At 27.9% G+C, this 23,420-nt stretch overlaps 2 protein-coding genes across 12 annotated transcripts in view; one reads left to right on the top strand and one right to left on the bottom strand.

Moving 5' to 3' along the window:
* Positions 1–12,103, top strand: part of LOC136088599 (uncharacterized) — a 16,021-nt gene extending 3,918 nt beyond the window's left edge. Inside the window, exons 2-13 of one of the 11 annotated variants that reach the window (XM_065812623.1) lie at positions 5,806–5,829; positions 7,872–7,892; positions 7,970–7,990; positions 8,110–8,130; positions 9,997–10,020; positions 10,233–10,253; positions 10,362–10,388; positions 10,492–10,512; positions 10,824–10,844; positions 11,307–11,333; positions 11,731–11,757; positions 11,833–12,103. In XM_065812623.1, the coding sequence (XP_065668695.1) occupies positions 5,806–5,829; positions 7,872–7,892; positions 7,970–7,990; positions 8,110–8,130; positions 9,997–10,020; positions 10,233–10,253; positions 10,362–10,388; positions 10,492–10,512; positions 10,824–10,844; positions 11,307–11,333; positions 11,731–11,757; positions 11,833–12,017 (440 nt within the window). In that variant the 3' untranslated portion in view covers positions 12,018–12,103. Of the gene's footprint in view, positions 1–5,805; positions 5,830–7,871; positions 9,103–9,996; positions 10,021–10,232; positions 10,254–10,361; positions 10,555–10,823 lie in introns of those variants that run through there. The other 10 variants (XM_065812628.1, XM_065812625.1, XM_065812624.1 and 7 more) reach the window with 10 other exon arrangements.
* Positions 1–23,420, bottom strand: part of LOC101235146 (melanocortin receptor 5) — a 100,788-nt gene that overhangs the window by 14,066 nt on the left and 63,302 nt on the right. The gene's annotated exons all lie outside the window — the stretch shown is intronic.

Below are 23,420 nucleotides of genomic sequence, written 5' to 3'. Positions count from 1 at the left end.
CTCCAAAACGACAATGTATCTTAGATACAATTCTTGACTCGCCTGATGTTTCATCAACATTAGACAGAATTAATCTATCTGACACAAAATTTACTATACTAGCAGCAGCAATTGCAAGGGCTGGTGGACAGAACCTCGATGATGGATCATTGTCACGTTCTACAGTCCGTAGAAAATGAACCTATCATCGATCAAATATTGAAGCCACTGTTCGAACTGAATTCTGCGATTTGGACAAACCACCATTAATCGTCCACTGGGATGGCAAACTGATGATAGATCGTACAAATTCTGCAGCCCCTAAAGCAAATGTTGACTGGCTATCTGTAGGTGTGACAGGTCACAATGTTGACAAAATACTTGGAATAGCAAAACTATCAGCTGGAACTGGAGAAGCCCAAGCAAAAGCAGTTATTCATCTGCTTAATTTCTGGGACATAATTGGTGATGTTATTGGAATGAGTTTTGATACTACAGCCTCTAACACTGGCTTTAAAAATGGTGCATGTGTAGTTCTAGAGAAACATATAGGTAGAAATTTGTTATATTACGCTTGCAGACACCATGTTCATGAGATCATAGTAGCAGGAGTGTTTGGATCACTATTTGGACCATCATCTGGTCCCAACATACCTCTTTTCCAGAGATTTCAGCAATATTGGCCCAAAGTTAATCAAGGAAATTTTAAACCTCTGGATGACATTCGAATGAAATTACCCCTGGTGCAAGAACTACAAAATGAAGTGATTGCATTCCTCAAAGAAAACCTGCATGTTAAAATGCCAAGGGATGACTACAAAGAAATCATGGATCTCTGTCTGTTAATACTTGGAAAACTCCCTGATCAAGAAGAGAAAAATTATCATTTCAAGATCCCTGGTGCTTATCACATGGCTCGCTGGATGGCCAAGGTTATTTATTGTTTTAAGATTTATTTATTTCGTGAAGAGTTCAAGTTGACCACAAAAGAGGAAAAAAATCTCTGTGAATTTTGCTTATTTGCTAGTCTGGTTTATGTAAAATCTTGGATATCATGCACAAATGCCAGCGATGCTCCAGTTAATGACTTGTTTCTGTTTCAGCAACTTAAGCAGTTTGCAGTTGTGAATAAAACGATTTCCGAAGCAGCAGTCAAGAACTTTCAAAACCATTTGTGGTACCTTTCACCAGAATTGGTCCCACTAGCTTTGTTTTCAAACAAACTTCAAACGGAAGAGAAGCGAAAAATGATTTCCAACATGAAATTTCACGGTGAGAACTGGTCTGAAAGGTTGATCAAATTAAAGAACATTGAAAGTCTAGAGAAGAAATCTCTGGACATGCTGGTGACATCAGTTTCAGCAAGTGCGTTGCGGTCAATGAAGGTTGATATTGATTTTCTGTTCAACAACGATCCAGCTACCTGGAATGATTCCCCAGAATACCAAGAAGGAAAAAATTTAGTATATTCATTGAAAGTAGTAAATGATGCTGCCGAACGAACTGTGGCTTTAATGTCGATGTTTAATGAATCGATTACAAGGAATGAATCTGAAATGCAGAGGTTAATTCAGGTGGTTGAGGATCACAGAAAGCGAGTGCCAGATGCCAGAAAGTGTACTCTGAAGAGTTGTAGTCCTCGCTAGCATTAACATTGCACGAACTATAACATTACGATAATTAAATTATAATTGCTCATATGTTTTTTTGTTTATAATTCGTATTTTAATCAATGACAAAGAGTCAAAAATCCTAGTGTTTTATTTTGGAAAAATTCTGATATAACAAAAACCGCAGAACTTTAGTCGTATTGCAGTATTTTATTTCATTAATTTCTCTGCTAATAAACCAGTCTAAAGTGGATGTGGATTGTAATTTGTATTCAGAATTTAATATTTAGAGATAATTAAAACTGATCAAATCTGAAAAATCTAATTAACCGGGTTTTAGAAATTTGTGGAACTTTGTTACTTTTTCCATGTTTTTCCCATTTTTCGTAAAACTTTATGGTCATTGAGCACCCCCTAAACATTATCTGATTGGAAAGATTTTTTGCACAGTTAATTATTATGTCAAATGGCACAAAGTAAACAACTATGCAATCAAATCTGAAAAAAAAATTTTTTTTGGACAGCCATAATATATATATATATATATATATATATATATAATATATATATATATATATATATATATATATAATATATATATATATATATATATATAATATATTATATTATAGTATTTGTTGAAAAGAGAAAGAGAAGCAGCATTACAACAATGTGATAATGGTTGGAGGTTGGCTGCAATAGCAGGTCCAACTATGTTTGCAATGTGTTTTTGCACCTTGTCTTATAGAGAAAGGGCATCATTAGAAGATACGCCCCAGACATGGCAACAGTATTCCATACAAGGCCGGATTTGAGATTTATAGAAATAGAGAATAGAATCCAAAGTACGAAATTGTCGAGCTCGATAAAGAGATGCAACCTTAGCAGATGCTAATTTTGCAACTGAATTGATATATGGTTTCCAAGAAAGATTGGAAGTAAGAGTTAATCCTAGAAGATGAAGAGTAGATGGCTCATCGAGTACATCACTGTTCATAAATATAGGAAGATCTAAATTATTGCGATAACGATTGGCTGAAAAAAATTGAGTTTTATCTGTATTGAAGTTCACCAGCCACTGTGAGCCCCATGCTGTAGCAGAAGTGAGATCCTTTTCAAGCTCAAATGCCCCCTCCAAGCAACCAGAGAGTGTTGGTTTCTTATCTCAACAAGAGTAAATGGTAGTATCATCAGCAAACAATGCCACCTTAGATGTGAGAATATCTGGAAGATCGTTAATGTAAATTAAAAAGAGTATAGGGCCAAGGATAGAACCTTGAGGAACCCCTGAAGTTACAGAGAGTGTTGTCCATCGAGGACAACTTTCATGCTACGATTGGAAAGGAAGGATTAAATAATCTTAACGGTGTTGCAAGATACACCATAAGAGGAAAGCTTATGGAGAAGACCACCATGTTTAAACTTTATCAAAGGCTTTTGAAATGTCAAGAGCGATGACCTTAACCTCTCCACCTTTATATAATGCAGGATAAAATCTATCAGTTATTACTGTTAGCAAATCAGCTGTAGAATGACAAGATCGAAATCCATATTGATGGTTAGAATGTAAGTTTTTAGATTCAAGATGTGTAATTAAGTGTTTGTTAATTAAAGATTCCAAAACTTTGCTTATGATAGGAAGAAGACTAATGGGATAATAATTAGACAAATCAGATCACTCTCCAGAATTTTTGAAGATAGGTATAACAGAGGCCGCTTTCCAGCATGCCGGAAAACAAGACTCTGATAAGCACTTGTTGAATAGTTTTAAGAGTATAGACGATAGCTCCGCAGAACACTTCTGCAAGACAATGAGCTGTAGAAGAATCTAGACAGGAAATTGCTTTAGATACAGAAGCTGGAGTGATATGAATGTCAAGCAATGTTTGTTGGCAATATTAGGTAGAACGCAACTAGTGGAATCAAGAGATTATTGATGAAAGGTTTTTAGCAAACAATTCAGGTTTGTCTTTAGGTGAGGTGACAAAGTCTGAACCATACAAGAGAGGTGGAATTAAAGATTTGCCATTATTAATACTACTAAAGATTCTCCTGAAGTCATGAGAGTCTAATTTTCGTGATGAAATACGAGATTTCATGACCTGAGAATGGCGGGCTTTGCCTTTGGCTATATTTTTTTACAATTGTTTCTAGCAGTAATAAACAGATGTCTGTTTTCTGGAGAATTGTTTTGCTGATAAATATGGAAGTAACGGTTTCGATTGGCAATCGCAGCAACACAGTGTGAGGAAAACCATGGTGGAGAGTGAGACTTGACCTGGAATCGTCAGAGGAAACAAAAGATTCCATGCCAGCCTGAATCCATGAAGTTATATAAGAAGCACATTTGTCGACAGGAAGATAAAAGATTTCTACCCACGGGTCATCGCAAAGAAAATCACTGAAAGAATCCCAGTCAGCTTTACTGTAGTTGTAAGAGGTGCGATAATAGGGGATTCAGGTGATTAAGAAGAATGAGATATTATTTTTAGAGAAATCAAATTGTGATCAGAAGCACCTAAGGGTGAATGTGGAGAGACTAAGCACTGACTAGGATCAGAAACAAGACATAAGTCGAGTAGAGAAGGTAATTGATTCGGGTTGTCTAGAAAGCGAGTTGGAAAGTTGAATATTTGAGTTTGAGATTGAGAAAGGCAAAAGTTGTGGGCTTTAAGGCCTGCAGAATCTCTGACACTAGAGCCAAGCCATTCAGAGTTGTGAGCATTAAAGTCACCGACAACAACTATAATTATAACTATAATCACCGACAACAACTATATTAGCTGATGGATAAAGAGAGAGGGCTCGGTCAATATGATCAGTAGTAACAGCAAAAAGAGTGCAGTCTTGTGATGAAGGAGAGGGAAATAGAACAAAGAGAAAGGCGATAGAGTGAAGTGGTGCTAAACGAAAGCACGTAAAAGAATAGTCTGTGGATTCAAACTTAGTTTCACGACAAATGGGTGAATTCTTACGAATGTAAATGCCCAGGCCAAGCATGTGACTATTGGAGTCTTTACGAATTAAAGGAAGATAACCATCAACACTAAGATCGCAAGATGATGCATCTGAACTCAAATTAGTCTCACAAAGAGCAAGTAGGTCTGGTGAACTTTGCAAGAGATAAGACTCAACAGAAGAAAAGTTTCTTCGAAGACCACGAATATTAGTGAATGGTAGGTTTAGAGAACTTGGTGATGATGGTTTTTTTTGTTTTATAGGTTTTGGTACTTTATTCATTTTTAAATTTGAATGAAGAACTTCAGTCAAAGCATAGATAAGACTCAGAACACTGTTTAATAGCCCAAGCAATTGCCTCATTACTACTAATAAACCCTAAGCCATAACAAAATGTGGCCTCTGCAATGCACACCAACAGTACAAACAGGGACCCTATATATATATATATATATATATATATATATATATATATATATATATATATATATATATATATATATATATATATATATATATATATATATATCCATATCCATATCCATATCCATATATATCCATATCCATATATATATCCATATCCATATATATATCCATAGCTATATATATATCCATGTATGTATATATATATATATATATATATATATATATATATATATATATATATATATATATATATATATACCTTATATACTAATACTTATAATAATTTATTTTCTAATATAACTTGTATGCATTTATTTACTAAATATGTAATAAATAATAAAAAAAAATTTTATTCTTTGTTATATTTATTTAGACTTTTTTTTTTTGTTCTTCACCTCTTCAAGGCCGAGAACGCCACTACTGATGAGGAGGCAACTTAATAGTGGTTATAACCCTCTCTCCACCCTATAACTCCGAAATACGAACCTTGACGAACAAGGCCGCTGCGCGGAGAAACAAGTTTAGCGCGGTACTACCAGGGACGTGGTGGGGATCGAACTCGGAGCCTTTTGCTTATGAAGCGAGCACTTTAACACTACCGCACTTAATTTTACTTAATATGAGAGATTTACAAAAAAGAGATGTTACAATTTGTAATACAATTACAAAAAAGAGATGATTACAAAAAAGAGATGTACTTAATATGAGAGATTTACAAAAAATAGACTTAAATGTCTCTTTTTTGATAATATATATTATTCATTGTACCTCAGTGCATTTAAGATATTGACTCTCAGTTGAAATAATGTAATCTTATTTTTAATTTGTTTAGTTTTAAAAGAAGTTCCTTTAAAAGGTAATTTATTAAAATGTGATTGCAAAATGAAAATAAATAATATAAACACTCTCCAAGTTACACACACTCAAACACACACACACAGAGTGTGTGTATTAATGTATGTATGTATATATATATATATATATATATATATATATATATATATATATATATATATATATATATATATATATATATATATATAATGTGTATATATATGTATGTATATAGTTCTATATATGTATGTATATATATAAATATATATATATTTATATGTATGTATGTATGCATTATTGTTACTATATTGGTGTAATTCTATTTAAATCTTCCAGATTATTAAGTTGCAATAGTTTGTAATTTTTAAAATACATGTTATTGGACTTTAGTATTCGCTTCTAGCTTACTTTACACCACATTTAAGGACTTTCAACCAATTTTATACTAACAACTCATATTATCAAGACATTCTATCACAGTAGACACACAAGTACACTGCATTGACTGTCTACATTACATACACATCTATAAGACTCAAAGCATTTCACAACTCTCACTGACCCACGTTATACTGCAACAGAGCACTGCACTTATCGACACTCATGTCAAAAAAGTGACTTACAATTGTATGCAAGTTGTACTTAGCCCCACCAAGTGTCCTCTGGTCCCAGTGTCAATTTAGAAGTCTGGCAATCGTCCTGACAGGATACTCTGAGAATAGTCCTTTTGGGATAACACAATGGTACACCTTGACAAGATACCCTGGTGTAGATCCAGAGTGGAACTTCTTTTGGGGTGCCGGTCTCGGGCGAAAGTTGGAGTCTTCTTGTGTTCATACTGTACCATAAGGCGAAAATCCATACGGTACTCAAGACGTCCATGGCACATTTATATTGATAATGTATGTTTACCACCCTAATAATACACACCACATGATAACTACATATAAAATGAATAATTCTGCTTCATCACTGATACTGTCTACACATCACACTTACGCTGGACACTAACGACAATTTAGTGGAACAACAGTAAATGACTCTTATGTATCTCGACTATTGTTTATTGTTATTGTTAATTTTTAAAACATTTTACTTATCATTTTTTAGTATTTTTCTACTTTGAGGCTCTTTGTTTTCCACAGGACATCTGTCCTATTGTACTTTTATCTCACTCTGCTAAACTCTTTTTAACTTATTATTCATCCCTAAGGCGTTCACTGCTCGGTGCAGCTTCACTAAAATGCATTGCATTTACAACGCTATATATGTATCATATATATATATCATATATATATCATATATATATATATCATATATATATATATCATATATATATATATCATATATATATATATATATATATATATATATATATATATATATATATATATATATATATATATATATATATATATATATATATATATATGATCCATCAATGGTGATGTTATACATATGTCGAGAGTGCTACTTATCATAGCACTCTCAACATATGTATAACTTTCCTTTAATCTTTAATGAAGCAGCTCTTGCTGTTAAGAGTTGAGATAATTCTCTGAACTTGGCCCAAGCAGACCTTACTCTTGCCTTAGATGCTTCAACTGCTCGACCAGCTGTTCACACTATCTTTTCTACACTTTTTGTTTCAATCAAAATTCAATATATATATATATATATATATATATATATATATATATATATATAATATATATATATATTTACATAGGTATATATGTGTATGTGTGCGGATGTATATATATATGTATATATATATATATATATATATATATATATATATATATATATATATATATATATATATATATATATTCATACATCAGAAAAGCCATTTTAATGCTGTATAATCATTGTCACAGAGCAAAAATAAATTAGTAAAAATACTTATCTAACACTTCCTGAAGAGCCTCTTGAAGGTGATACAGACTGTAGACGAAAAAGTCAGATTATTGTTGTTACTACTTTATATTAATAATAATAATAATACATATATATGTATATATATATATACAAATATATTACTCATTTACCTTATTTTTTTAGCATTTATCAAAGAGCAAATAGGTATCAGCTATTTATATATCTTTCTATAAAACAGCATTCGTATTAATTATTTTTTAATTTCTTATTTTGATTTTCAGCTAGCAAAAAAATAGAATTAGGTAGGTAATCTGTTTAAATTTTATTTTTATTTTGTATTTTTTTACAGACTTCTATCAGAAATATTGGTAAACCAAATAACTTCGTTATTTTGTTAAAAAAAATTTTGTTTTTATTTTAGCTAAAAGGCGTGAGATTCTTGGTATAAATTATTTTTTTTTTACAACCCTTTTAATTTAGTTTACCTTTTTTGTTTATCTCTGAATCTTTTAGCAATTATGTTGTCCAGAAGGCGGAGTTGTATGTTAAAATTATAACCTAGTAACAATTTACTAGCAATTTACTAATTACACATTGGTGGTCATTAAAGATACTGATGATGATGAGTACAAATAGTGTAAATAAATAGGCAAATAATATATAATTTGTTGATACCTATTATATTTAATCAAAGAAGAAAAATGCTAGATTAAATGACAACAAATGCAGTTTTTTCACAACATAAGGATGTTATTTGAGAAGGTTGCATTATAAAGGGCTTGATAAAAAATACTTACAAATGAAATAAATTAGGTACAAAATGCTAAATTTGTACCTGTTTTAAAATTTAATATGAATAAAGACTTATAACTTCTTTATACTCCTATTATAACTCCAAATAATTCCTTTTCTGACATTAAGGGCTGTATTATTAAAGATTAAAAAGGTGTTATACAATATATGCACGCAGAGTGTTATAATATATGGCAGTGTAACAAGCGTTGTAGGTTGATGATCTTCACCCTCTGGAAGAAACAGAAGAAGATGATTAGTAAGTGACTGATATTTGACCGAAGCCATTGGTTGGTAAATTACTATAAAAAAAATAGATTTTTAAAAATTTTAAATATGTTATTGATTTACTTGTATTTATTTACAATTTCTTGACTTTTTTGGTTGAAAACTGTTTACAACTATTCTTATGTTGCTGTTTTCAGCTTTAGATGTTGCTGAGCAAAGTTGTGCTGGTATTTCTCTTCTAAATATTTTATATATAAACGTTTTATTACAGGGTTTTATTTACCAGCTTTCTTGAAATTTTTATTGTTTACTAAATTATTTACTCTGTGTTTTAACAAATTTGAAATTGTTTTTTAATAAATAGCTAATGATGAAGATAAAGAATATGCTAAAGGTAATTAGCTGTAATATTGGTCTACGTTTGCGAATTAAATAATTTTTGAATATACTGTTCTAATTAACTTAAAAATTTTAAATTTCAAGCCAATGCATGGCCAGTAGCTGGACAAAAATGTGAAAAAATTTAGTTGTCTAATCTTGAAAAAAATTTAATTGTAGCATCTATATGTTAAGAGAAATTTATTAATAATTTATTTATATTAAATTTCTTAGTTAACAGGGCTCTGAGCATTGGAATATTTGAAAAATGATTTGAAAAGAAATTTGAAATAAAGTTAAAATAATTATAAAAAAGTATTTTCGGTGACATCAACATTGTGATATTTCAATTACATCTGCGTTGTCCATACACAAAATTAGTACATGTTATTTTAGAGTAATTAGAGATGAGAAAAACCATTATGTTGAATAAATTTGTCATAGTATTCTATCTCAGTTATACTTTGAAAATCAGATTTAATAAATAAATTTACAAATAAATAACTATAACTAATAATTGACACAATTTGCCATGTTCTATCTAATATTCATTTGAGCTATATGATGCTTCAACCGAGTTTCCATTGATTGATCATCTCTTTGAGTTCTCGACAAGATTTTATATATGTTTTTAGTTGCTATGGTACCTTAATTTTGTATAGCAACAATTTATTTTTAAATTAACCTTTTAATAGTATTTTATTTGCGCTAAGACAATATCGGGCGTAAGAATTAAAAGTAAAAAACTGCACTTTTCAGATTTTTCTAATTTGTTTAAATTTTGTTTTAAAGTTTAATCGAATTTATATATGTATATATATATATATATATATATATATATATATATATATATATATATATATATATATATATATATATATATATATATATCACATACATATTTATTTAGACCTCGAAGTACTCAAGCAATTGCGTATGTCTGTTTACATTTATATTTTTGGTTCTTCATTTTAAAATTTTTAAACTAAACTAATATTTATTTATATATATTTCAATTTTATCAATTTTTGTTTAATAAGTCAAATGTAACAGTAATTGTTTCATATGCGATTATTGATAGTAATTACAGTAATTGTTTCGTATGCGAATATTGATAGTAATTACAATCTTTTTTTTTGTATCTAGGAGTGGAAGAGGACGAAATAGGTAAGGGTTTTAAAATGAAAAGTCTGGTCACTTTTTCATACTTAACTATTAACAAATATAATACATGATATATTTAATTGTTAACCGTAACTTATATTATATATTTAGCTTTAAAAGAGTTAAAAATAAGAAAAGGTTAGTTGTTTACTAAATATCTTCATTTTTTATATTTAATATTTTACGATAGAATCTTATTTATTTTGCGATAAATCTATTAATTTCGTATCTTTTTTTATAGAATCGATTAAAAAGCAGATAGGTATTTGTTATTTCTTTTCTGATAAATAATTATCTATAGTGACACGGATTTCATAACTGCTAACAGGCCCCGGTGCATAAGGAGTGTAACACCTATCACAATATAAAATCACTGTATTCTGTGTAAGTCCAAGTAACAGTTATGAATATCGTACTTAAATTACCTAACTATTTACTTAAGTAAAATGACTTCAGTAAACTGATTTACTTAAATAAAATGGCTTAACTTACATTTACGTTGCAGCATTTTTTTCAAAATTTTCAATTATTTGATTGCAGTAAGCTGGAATTATTATTATATTTTTTTTTTAGCTAAAAGAAAAGCAATTCTTGGTAAATAAAATTGTTAATAAGTATATTTTAAGTTTAATATTTTTTTGGTACGTAATATTCTGCAACTTTCCAGCTTAGTAATGAGCAACCTTTTATTTCTCTCTGCAAGTCTCAGATTGCCGGTACGCACTCTTGTCAAATCCTTATTCCAACGTTGGGCGTCCTTCGTGTCCGATAACCCGAAATTGTGCTAAAAAAAAAAGTGCACATGCATCGACTGACTTTAAGGGAGAACATGCAGCAGAGTGCACACATCGACTGAGGGTTTGGGTATAGTAGGTTCGCTTGTAAAACAAGAAATACTTTTTTCATATTTTCGGACCTTAAAGACCGCATCGGAAAAAGGGACAATCTAGGTAGGCTCTAGGTTGGTCGACAATCTAGAGCCTACCTAGATTGTCGACCAACCTAACCTAAAGTAATTTAACTTTCGAAATTTACTTCAAATATTTTTGGATTTAGAATTTGCAGAGAATAAAATTGTTTCAGGTATTCCATATTTTAAAACTAGTTTTATATTTAATTTTTTCTATTTCTAAGTACTTCTTGACTATTCGTCAGTCGAGATGCAAGTGGTCGTATGTCCACATTTTGTGTTTTTCCGGTTTATTATCAATAAATGATCCTCGATCAATGGGTTGGGTGTCCACTAAATATGGTCACAAGAATAATAAAATTTCATGAAATATTTGAATAATTAGTCGGACTTTCTCGCAGAAAGTCGTTATAACTTAAAATTTTTAAAAATAGACATATTGCCTCTCAGATCTCGGCTGACTTTTTTTAATGTTTTTTTCCATAACTTAGCGTAATTTAGCGAAACTATCTACTTTATAATATATAGACCACTTATTGTATAGATGTAAAATTCGTATGTTTTCTTTAGGACCTTCAAAAGATATTGAAGCAAAAAGTATATTTCTTTGATTACACCGTTTCAAATCATTTTCCTTTTTAACACGCAATAATTTTATTGAATATCTTATAGATTTAACTCGTCAAGATTTTGATGCCTATCGGCGAAGCCACCCTGGGCCCAAATCGAGGGCCGCTTTTAGGGTGTGGAAAGAAAATGGGGCGGACCGGCCAGGATTTACACCATACCCGCGCCGTGTTCGCGGTCGTGATCGTGGTGGAAGCACCGTTGTCAACAATTTTTCGTACACCTTTTAGGTGATTAAAAGTTAACATATATATAAGGCAAGTGTATATATTTTTATGGTATTTACATATTTAAGAAAATAATATTTGTTAATGAATCCGCTTTTTTCTTCAACGGTGGTACATATTAAAGAATCTTAACAGCTTAAAAATACAATACATGATAAATTGTAAGTTTATACAAAATAAATAAGTTACCAATGCCTTTATTGTAACAGTTGTATAGTCCCAATAATGTTGGGGTGTTGAAAATTAAAACATTATCAGGGCCAATGACACAAGGGGCAACAAATACTCTTCCCACCCGGACTTTTTGTTTGTTTTTATAAAGGAAAACATTTTAGAAAAAACAATTGAAAAGAATGTCTTTAAAGTTTTTTTAAATTTACTAGTTGTTATTGAGGTAATAAAAGCGCATATAACAGAGCACCTCAAAAATAAAAATATTGAAACTGACTAAACATGAAATTATTCTACTTGAATACAAGTGAGAGCTGTTTTTAAGCATTTTATTACATAATTAAGTTATAGCATTCATCGCTGAAATTAGGCCTTTGTTTGATTTCAATATAGGCATTGTTTCCCGATTACGCAATTGCATTCATATGTTCAAGTTATCTTCTTTATTTAATTCTTATTCATTAAATGACATTCTAAAATGTATATTTTATGAAAGTCTTGATTGTTTTATAAATGTTTAAAACTGAAACTTATCAATATCATATAAAAAATTAGTATTTTAATTATTTAGTTAATTATACGTATTTGATTCATAAAACGTAATTAAATATATTTATTATCCCGCGTTTCGTAAGTTTTTTTCCATTAAGAACTGCTTCGCAAGCTGCGGTGCGAAAGAGTTTCGTTTCGAAAGAAATTTGGTTTTTTATCATTATTTTTAAAATAAAACCTTAAAATGTTCATATGTTGCAATACTGAAAATAAAATTTTATTATAAACACTTTTGTATATAAAAGTTTTGTTTTTTTAAATTGTATCCGTTTGGCCAACAAGCTTGATGTTTAGACTTTAAAACATCGTTTAAGCTTGGTTTCCAATAGTTGTAGAAATGTTGTGCAACAGTTGTGCGTTTTTGTTGTACAACAATTGTTGCCGAGATTGGTTTGATTCTATTTCCGCAACTTTTGTTTTACAACATAAATTTTGTTGTACAACCGACGTTAAGTTGTGCAACTTATGCAAGAAAATGTTTCCATTATAAAGCATTATTGTTGTACAACAGTTGTACGACATTTCTACAACTATTGGAAACCAAGCTTTAGCGAAAGAGTTCGCCTCACAAGTGCGACTTCCGTAAGCGCCACTTTCGTATGTAGCAAAATAGTTTTATTTCGAAATTCAACTCGCGAAAGGCTACATTTCTTAAGTAGCATTTCGGTACGAAAAAAAATAATTCCTGATTCTCAATATCCTTCCGAAAGAACTTTATTTTTCCGGAATTGTAAGAAATTTTCCGGTTAACAACTGCAATTGTAAAACTGTTTTAAAATAAACGCTGAATAATTAATTAATAGAATTTTTTTCTTTTTGTGAAAAAAGTATTGGCTTTCCTCAGATTGCTAATTAGAATCGCGAATTAAGACCTGCTTCGATACAAAAAAATCCCGATTCGCAGGGCCCTATTTTATATATATATATATATATATATATATATATATATATATATATATATATATATATATATTTGGGTTTGGGGTCTCTTGATGTCAAAAATTGTACTTCAAATGTGTCAAGCAAAGGTTATAGAGATAAATACAGTATTATAGGTTTTTTTTATTTATTTATTACGTTTCTACCAACCATTTGATAAACTAAAATATAAATTTTACAATATAAAACTCAATGGAAAAAATTTTACAATTTGCTATTGCGTTTAAATTGCTGTTGCATTTTGATTTAAAAAAAAGGAAATAAGTTAGCATTTTGATATTGTAATCATTGCAAAAAACCATTTTCGTCATTTCTATTAACAATAGCAGAGTATATGCTATGATATATTTTAGCTATAAACCCCTAACGGCTTACACCACAAAAAGGCTATACATATTAAGTATGCCGATAAGTAATTTAACTCTGATAAAAATATTTGACTTAACTAAAAACTAATTTCATAAAACTATTTAATTTTATTCTAATAAAAAATATGTAATTTAGATTCTAAAAATATATAATTTAATCTTATTTTAAAAAAATATTTAAGCTTATTAAAAGTGAAGTTAATGCTTTGGTTTAACATTATTTTCAATTTTAATTAAAAATATTACTAAATATTATTCAATATTGAAATTTTATTTATTCTTAAAATAAATTAGCTCATTTTTATCGCAAAAGTTTTTTTGGTTTTCGTACTTCAACACTTTTTTTTTTTTAAACTCAAAATTCAGTTTAAATAAATGCCTGCATCAAAAATTTGCACAACACGTAAGTTAAACTTATTTTTTATAACGCAAGTTAAGCCACAATTAGAAAATTAAGAAATAATCAATAAAAAATTTAAAATTTAACAAATTTAAACTCATTCATGCAAATATTGAGAAAAGAAAGAAATTTTGTTAATATCAAACATTTTTAAAAAATCAAATATTAAACTTAATTATTCAACATTTAAAAAAATAATAATGATAAAAAGGGTACATTTCCTTATGGTAATAATGAAAAAAAAAACCTTAAATAACATTAAACTTAATTCGTGGTAATTAATATTATTGCAGTAATTTTAAAAAGTTCATGTCTTTAAAAAATAAAAAAATAAAGAGAACTTTATGACGATAAATATCAGGTTAAGCTAATGACTTAACCTTTTTTTCTATTTTATTATTTCTTTTTTGTTAAATCACCTCACTAAGGCCGAGAAGGCCACTACAGACGAGGGGGCTACTTAATTGTGATTATAATGTGTGTATATATATATATATATATATATATATATATATATATATATATATATATATATATATATATATATATATATATATATATATATATATATATATATATATATATATATATATATATATATATATATATATATATATATATATATATATATATATATAAATATATATATATATATATATATATATATATCTGTGTGTGTGTGTGTGTGTGTGTGTGTGTGTGTGTGTGTGTGTGTGTGTGTGTGTGTGTGTGTGTGTGTGTGTGTGCACACAAAATTTAACATATAAATAAATAATTATATAATATTTGCTTATAAAACTATTTCTGTATTAAAAAAGACTTACATAGAGATATTTTTATGAAAAACTTTAAACTGCAAATTTTTCTTATATTCCTCAAAATCAATATTAGATCCACGATCTATAAACACTTTGGAATTCTCATTTATTACAAAAAAAACGTCCATTGATTTTCGATTTTCTGTATTGGATGTTGCAAATGGTAGTTTTTTCAACAATTTTTTCTTCCGACCAATTAATTAAAACATTTCCTATAGTTTTATCTTTACCTAAAAGCTCTTTGTTATCTTTACAACTCTTGACCAACACAGTTAAAAGTGAATTTGATCTAGAAATAGCATCTACAAGAACATGACGAAGATAAATTTCTTCTGGACTCACAAATACAATTACAGATTCAGATTCTGCACCCGAAAACCCTTTGCAGTCAGTTACAAGTATGTCCATGTCATTTCTCAACTTATTTTTAACATGGAATTTTGTTTCTATTGATGGTGAGTATTGCTGCAAATGTGGTGAATAAGTTACTGCTTTAAAATTTTCAATTATATCTATTGCATATGCAATAGACTGCACCTCTTCCATATTGTTACATATAACCACAGTTTTTCTTAATTCATTAAAACATAGTTTCTCTAACATAATGGACAATGATTTTACAGATTGCTTATCTGTTATATCATAAAATGGTAAATATACAACCTTGGGTTTTTCTCCTTTAATGGAGTGTCCGATGATACTTGATTTGAAAACATACTCAGTCTCCATATAATTATTTGGATCAACAACTTTAGTACTTTTTGTTATTTTCTTTGCCATGTAATCTAAATCATAGTCATGAAAATCATTAACAATTGTATTAATAAATTTGTTTTCTACTCTCTCTGAAGACTGATCTAATTTAAAGTCTGGAATGTTATCAACAGTTTTCTCGTTAGTAATTTTTGAATTTAAAGAGTCTTGATCTTTATGAACAGTTTCAATTTTAGTAATATTTGATACAAAACTGGCATCTTTTTCGACAGATGGATAATCATTATCTTTATTGATCTTAATTATGACATTCAAATCAAAATGTGATGTGTCATTTAAGTCAAAAGGTGATGCGTCATTAGATTTTTCATTATCTTTCACATAGTTTTTCGCAGAAATGTTTTTAGTATTTTTAGAATCATTTTCAGAAACAAATGTCAAATCTTTCCTTTCATCGATCTCCAAATCTTTACCTTCAAATAAATCTCGTTTTTTCATTTTCTTGCAATGTTCTCAAGTTTTGTTTTTGAATATTTAAAACACTTTTTGTTTTACTAATAGTATTTTGAGCAATATCTATTAATAATTTATTGCATAAAGTAACTCTCATTGACTTATTTAGAGATATGACCTTCATACCTATAACTTTTTCTTGAAAGAAATTTCTTTGTAGTGTACGCTTTCGTTGATTTGTTACCAATTCTCGATTCTTTGTAACACTTTCAGGAATAAAAACAACTAAAGACTCTTTTAACTTGTTTGTAAACAAATGTTTAATTTGAGTTGGATCCTCTTCTTTAACATATTCTTCAGAAAGTTCTTCAAGTACAAAACGTACTTTACCATCTTTGGTGTGAGCCAAATACTCTAATAATTTTGGTAAAGAAATGTTTGTGTTTAAAATATTTTTGTTCTGACACATATTTTTCCATAAATTGTACAAATTATCACAAACAACCTCAACATTTGAAGTTTTCTCTATACTGTCAACAAACTCTTTCATATGGCATTCATACAAGGAGAAATGGTTACAACATATATAATACAAGGTAAATGGATTTTCTGAATTCTGTGTCATACAATTTTTAACAATCTCTTTTCCTACTATAGATTTTCCTGACCCATATCCTCCAGTAATGATTTTTTTCAGTGCTTTGTCATTGATTGCATTCCTTTGTTCAACATTAAGAATCAATGATTGTATTTGTTTTTGAGTATTTGATTCTAATGTGGGATAACAATGGTCAACTTTAGCCATTGACATCATAGTTAAGCTGATGAGTTTTTTAAATAGTATTTCATTATTAATTTGTTTATTTACTTTTTTAATGCAGTATGCTGCAACTGATCTCCACCAATTTATAAAATTCTCATTGTCCATGTCATCTTTACATAGAAACAAAATTTTATCTAAATGAAACCCCTCAGAGAAGTGAAAAAATAACTCTTCTTTTAAATCTTTACGATCATGTAAAGGTAAAACTACTATTCCCAAAATAATCAGTTTATTATTGTCAATAAGAGGATTGTTAACATTAACAAATAATATGACATCATTTAAACAGCTCTCATATTCAAGTTTTAAGTAATCCGTTGAAGTAGTAACACGAGCAATTATAACAAGGTTGAACTTACAGAAAAATATTATTATTCTATTTTCATCGTTATAATAAGTGATATTTTCAACATTACACTTTAAAAGAGATGCATGATAGCATAAACCGTAACTAGGAAACACAGCACGCAGGCTTGTATTATTTACAGTCAATAAATGAATAAACTTGGAAACAACAAAATCTAAATTATCATTGTTAGCAATAGAAGAAGAGACATGAATCACTTCATTACAATCAGGAAAATTTCTATCAAAATAATCTAATGCAATTAATTCTATTAATTTGTCATCATGTACTTTATCTAAACAAATGTTGTTTATCTTTCTCCAATCCAGGGATTTCAATGTCTTTATATTTTTACTAAACTCATTGTCAAAAATTGGTTCAGGTGTAGCAATAAACAAACCATTATAGGGCAACTCAAAGTAGCAAAAACCTGAATGAAAAAAGATAAATGTAAAAGACTCAAAAAAAAAAAAAATGCAAAAAAGTCTTTAATACAAAATATTTTCACACTAAGTTTAACTTTAAGATAGAAGCAGAAAATTTTAGTTCTCCATGCATAGATTTCAAGTAATTTAAATTCAAAAGTGTCTTATTTTTAATAAAAATCTCAACGCAAAAGCAAAGGTGATCATACTTCTATTTATAAGTCAAGCTTAGGGTGACATCATACACTTTATAGATAAGACCTTATAAAAACCTCAAGCAAGAATGATCCATATTTTTAAGAATAGCCAAAAAAAAAAAAAAAAAAATTATGAAATTTTTTTTGAGAAAAAAATATATATGCAAAAAGCAATTGCACTTTGCTATTGCAAACACTGAAATTGTTTTCAATTTAACAAATAAAGTTTTCAATTTAACAAATAAAGTAAAAACAAACATGTTTATACATTATCATAAAAACAAAAAAATTATAAAAAAAACTTGTAAGAAGAACTCCTAAAAAATTCTTAAGAAAAATTTTTTAATTTATTTAAAAAATTTGTAAAATAATTATTAAAAAAATAAGAAGCCAAAAAAAAAAAAATCATAAAAAAAAAAAAGAAGTTACATAAAAAGAGACATATTTGAAAATGGTTAAATATTTTGTGGGTTTACTTAGTAAAAATGTGATTCAAGATTTTACAAAATATTGATTTGAATCATTTTATTTTTAATGCAAAAAATGAAAATAACAATTAAAAATATTACCTGTAATAATAACAGCACAACCATGTTGAAAACTGTTTTTTTTTAATTTTTCAAATGAAAACTTGAAATTAATTTTTTTATTTTCAAATCTTAAATTTTCCACTTTCACAAACAATTTACCATTCTTTTTTTTTGTTAAGTAATATTCAGAATTATTTTTCTTACAATTAATAACTTTCCATTTGTTACTATTACTAAATAATTGAAATTCAACTCTACAAAATTCATCTTTTAAGTCAAACTTAAATACACAGCCGTGTGGAATTCGACATTCAATTGTGCTGTAAAAAAAATAATAATACATTCTCTTAAAAAGTATTCTCTTAAAATTCTCTTAAAAAAATTCATCTACTTTTTTTTTTAACAAAAAAAAGTTTTAATTGGTTTTGCAAAATTTAATCTTTGATAAAGAGAAATGATTTTTGTCTATATTAGTATATTATATATATCCAAATCTAAATTTAAATTTTTGAAATCATATTTAATTTAGAGTTTTTATTTAAAAAAAAAACTATTTTAAATTATAAGCAAATAAAAAATTTCAACTAAAATTATTTAATTTAAAAAAAAATCAAATTAAAAGATCATATCTTTAACAAAAAAAAAGTATAATTGAAGCAAAATGCTTTTTTTTTTACAACAATATTTTCTGAACAAAAGCACGTCAACAAAATTCAAAATTACAGACTTCTCCATTTAAAATTTAATGCCAGAGCACGAAAAAAAACTGGTAGGATGGTCTTTTTCAAAGTTTGCCTGCACGATTTAAAAAAATAATTTTTTTCTGATACTTAAATTAAAATAAAAAAAGTGAAAAGAATACTTTGAATATACACTAGATAAAATAATTTAAAAAAAAACTGGTAAAAAAAGAAAGCATTTTTCAATAAAAGTGAACAAATAAAGAAAAAATTTTTTATTGGATTTTAAAACAAAACAATATTTATTTATTTTTTTTTGTTAAGTGCTTTTTTATGCTCTCGCCAAAGACTTTGCGGGGGTGTAGGCAAGCACAAAAAGTCTTAAGCGCAAAAGCGCTGGTTAAACAGAGAAGACTGAAATTATCAACAATAAAGATAAATACTTTAAATTTTAGTATTTAATGAGTAACAAAAAATGAACAACATACAAAGATTTTTAATTACCTTTTGTTCTTTAGACATAACAAGTAATCTAAAAAGTAAAAATTTATAGTTATGTTTTTTTTTACCTCATTAAAATTACAAGTTAAAAAATTATAACTAACTTTGAAAAAAATAAAAATAAAAACCTTTCCTTCTTTAAAATGAAGTCTATGTTCTTTAGCCTGTGTTTTAATTATTTTGCAAAAATATATTATGATTTCATATGTTTTAAGAAATATCTCATATTTTGCAGAAACATTTCTGAAAAAAGAAGAAAAACTGTTTTTACTGTTTATTTATTTTTACCTCCAAATTTCCTCTCAATTTTAACTACGATATCACAGCGCTTAAAAGCTTCTAGTTCTTTTTTACATGCTCCCATGAAAGATGTCCATTTATTTGTTCCATTTGTTAAAACATTATCAGCTTTTTCATAACATTTCATATTGTCTGAATCGTTTTCTCAGAACTCTAATTTTTCTTTATAGGTTTCAAGTTACAAAATTTAGAAATATTTAATCTTTTTACTTAAAAAATTTGTACCTGGCTATTTTCAGGGGAGACGAATCCAATAAAATGATCAGAAATGTAAAAAAATTTTATTAAGTACCTGTGATAACCTATTTAAATATATATAGGCAACTTTTTATATACCTGATTTTGATGTTAAAGAAATCCATGTGGCATTGATGATATCAAAATATATATATATTACACATCATTCTATATTAATTGATCTTTCAAAAAAAAAAACGATTTTATGCTGTAGGTTTATGGATTTCCGATTATGGATAACAAAGCACATTTGTCTCCCACTTTTTGTAGTGGAGAATTACAATTTATTTTTCACTGTCTTCAAGAATAGCTAGAGTTGTGAAACTTTTGGTATTTCTGTAGTGCCAATGGCACTACAGAAATACAATTTGTATATATTATAATAATACAATGACTCTGCAAAAAGCAAGATTTCATTCAGAAAATAGGAGATTGATCTGTGAAGACATAAAAATATATCTTTAGAGAAATAGAAAAAATAAAATAAAACAAAAAAATAATAAGGAGAAAAAAGAAGAAGAGAAGAATGTTTAATATGTGTGTTTTTATTATATTTTTTTTCTTGAAGATATTTCTTTATAAAAACTTCAATTAAGAACAATCATTGATTCATCAGATCAAAAGCTTTGTGGATCCTGGGTTCAGTCTGAACTTAAAGTCTCATAGGTTTGGAGTTAGCAGAAGCTGCAAAGGCACTACAGAATTTTACAATCAATTGAAAACCGTATTGCAGCCACATCTGTTTAATTTTGATTACAAGCATTTATTTCTGTAAAAAAAGATTATTATACAGTTTTAAAAATTGTCATTTATCTATGCGCTAGAGTGGCTGAATGTCGTTTATCTATGTGCCAGAGCTGCAGAACAAAAAAGCCCTGGTTCAAGTCTTTCCACTGGTCACAATTTTATTATTTTAAAGTAGAAAACACTTTGTAAGTTTTATAGAGATTATAAACAAACATATATAACAGTATTATACACTTTAACAAACAAAAAGATTTTTAAAAAAGCTAAAAATTCTAAAAGCATCAAAACACGGAGAGAAATTATTTGTTGCATATGTGTCATGATTGAGATTATTATGTTATTAATGTGCTCAGGTAATAAGCCCGAACAAGCTGCAGATGGTCTGAAAAAAAATTGTATGAAACTTAATAAAGAAAAAACTTAATAAAAAGACAGCCCTGCTACTCCAGAAGGTGTTGCTGTGGAGCCAAAAAAAAAAGCCAGTAACTAGAAAAAACTTTAAAACTTTCCTTTACTAAAAATTTTTTTACAGCAATTTTTTAACTATAAATATATGCTGAAGCCGTTTTTCAAAACGGCTTAATATGTTTATTACGTATTTCGAGAAAAATGCAAATAAAAACTATTAGGAAAAACTATTTGAAAAGCTCTTTGAAAATATGTATTCAATAACGTTTGCAGACATCTAAACTAGCTTATTTTGTAAAAAAAAAAAAAATTGATTTTCTTTTTACCTTTTTTTATTTGCCTTTTTATTTTAAAAAGCTGCAGTATCGATGATACAAAGAATATTTTGAAATAAGATAATTATACGCAAACTTTAAAAGCTTACAGGCAACTTCTTCTTAAATATTCTTCATAAATATGTGACGCTACTTTGTGGCAAAAAAACTAGAAAAACAAACTAGAAATAAGATTTTATTTAAAATTTTTAGAAAAACTCCTTTAATTAAAGGTATATGAAATATATTTTTATGGGATATATTCTAATAAAGAACTATGTAAAATAATGCTACTCTATTAAAAAACTTACTTTTTCTAAAACACAATAATAAAAACGTAAAATAATGCCTTTGTAAATTAAGATGATCTTTTTTCTTTTCACTTATTTTTATTTTTTTTAGGTATCGGTAAGTTGTACTTGGCTTTCCTTCTCTGGTGCTCGCTGTTATTAAAAAGAACCTAATAAATTAAGTTATGTTGTCTTTTCTAAATTAAAATCAAATAAAAGCAGGTAAAACCAAAAAGATAATATTATATAGATTGGGATCCTGTTGTCCCAAATTTTATGGAGGAAAGCACAACAATAAACTAATCAAAACTTTTATAGTATTCTCCAACCTAAAAACTAGGACAATGGCAGCCCTATATATTAATGAATTTGTATTTTATATTTTTCAGATAATATATCAAGTTAAATTGTTATTAGTTATTTATTTATTATTAATACATATTCCGGGTTGCTTACTGCTAGTATATTATTATCCAGTATTATTTAATCAAATTGAACAAATAATGGGTACCAATATATATATTTTTCAAAGTGTTATTTTTTGAACGACCCTACACTGCACTTTTTTTGATGTTTTTAGTTAAGGTTAATTTTACTTCAGATTTTACTTTCTTAACCGCACTTTTCAGCAGGTTTGCATTGTTAAAAACGAATGTTAGAAACTGTTAAAAAAGAATAGAAAACCAAATCTATTTTTTTGTTTTGATCTTTTTTCTGAAAATTTAAAACATTCAATAAATGAGGAAGGAGGGGGGGGGGCTGAACTTTTAACTGAACTTATTTGGCTGTATTTTTATTGACTTATGGCAATAATAAAATAAAATTTAGAGAAATTAGTCTCAATAAATTGCATTAATTGTCTAATACATTGTTTAAAGTAAACAAATTGTTAGAATATTCATATTAAAATAAAATAATATAATATAGAAAATACCAAACAAAATTGTGTCTCACAATGACTCTGCAAAAAGCAAGATTTCATTCAGAAAATAGGAGATTGATCTGTGAAGACATAAAAAAATATCTTTAGAGAAATAGAAAAAATAAAATAAAACAAAAAAATAATAAGGAGAAAAAAGAAGAGAAGAATGTTTAATATGTGTGTTTTTATTATATTTTTTTCTTGAAGATATTTCTTTATAAAAACTTCAATTAAGAACAATCATTGATTCATCAGATCAAAAGCTTTGTGA

Source organism: Hydra vulgaris, chromosome 12, assembly GCF_038396675.1.
Source record: "Hydra vulgaris chromosome 12, alternate assembly HydraT2T_AEP".
Classification (NCBI taxonomy): domain Eukaryota; kingdom Metazoa; phylum Cnidaria; class Hydrozoa; order Anthoathecata; family Hydridae; genus Hydra; species Hydra vulgaris.
This window is presented reverse-complemented; position numbering and strand designations above follow the sequence as displayed.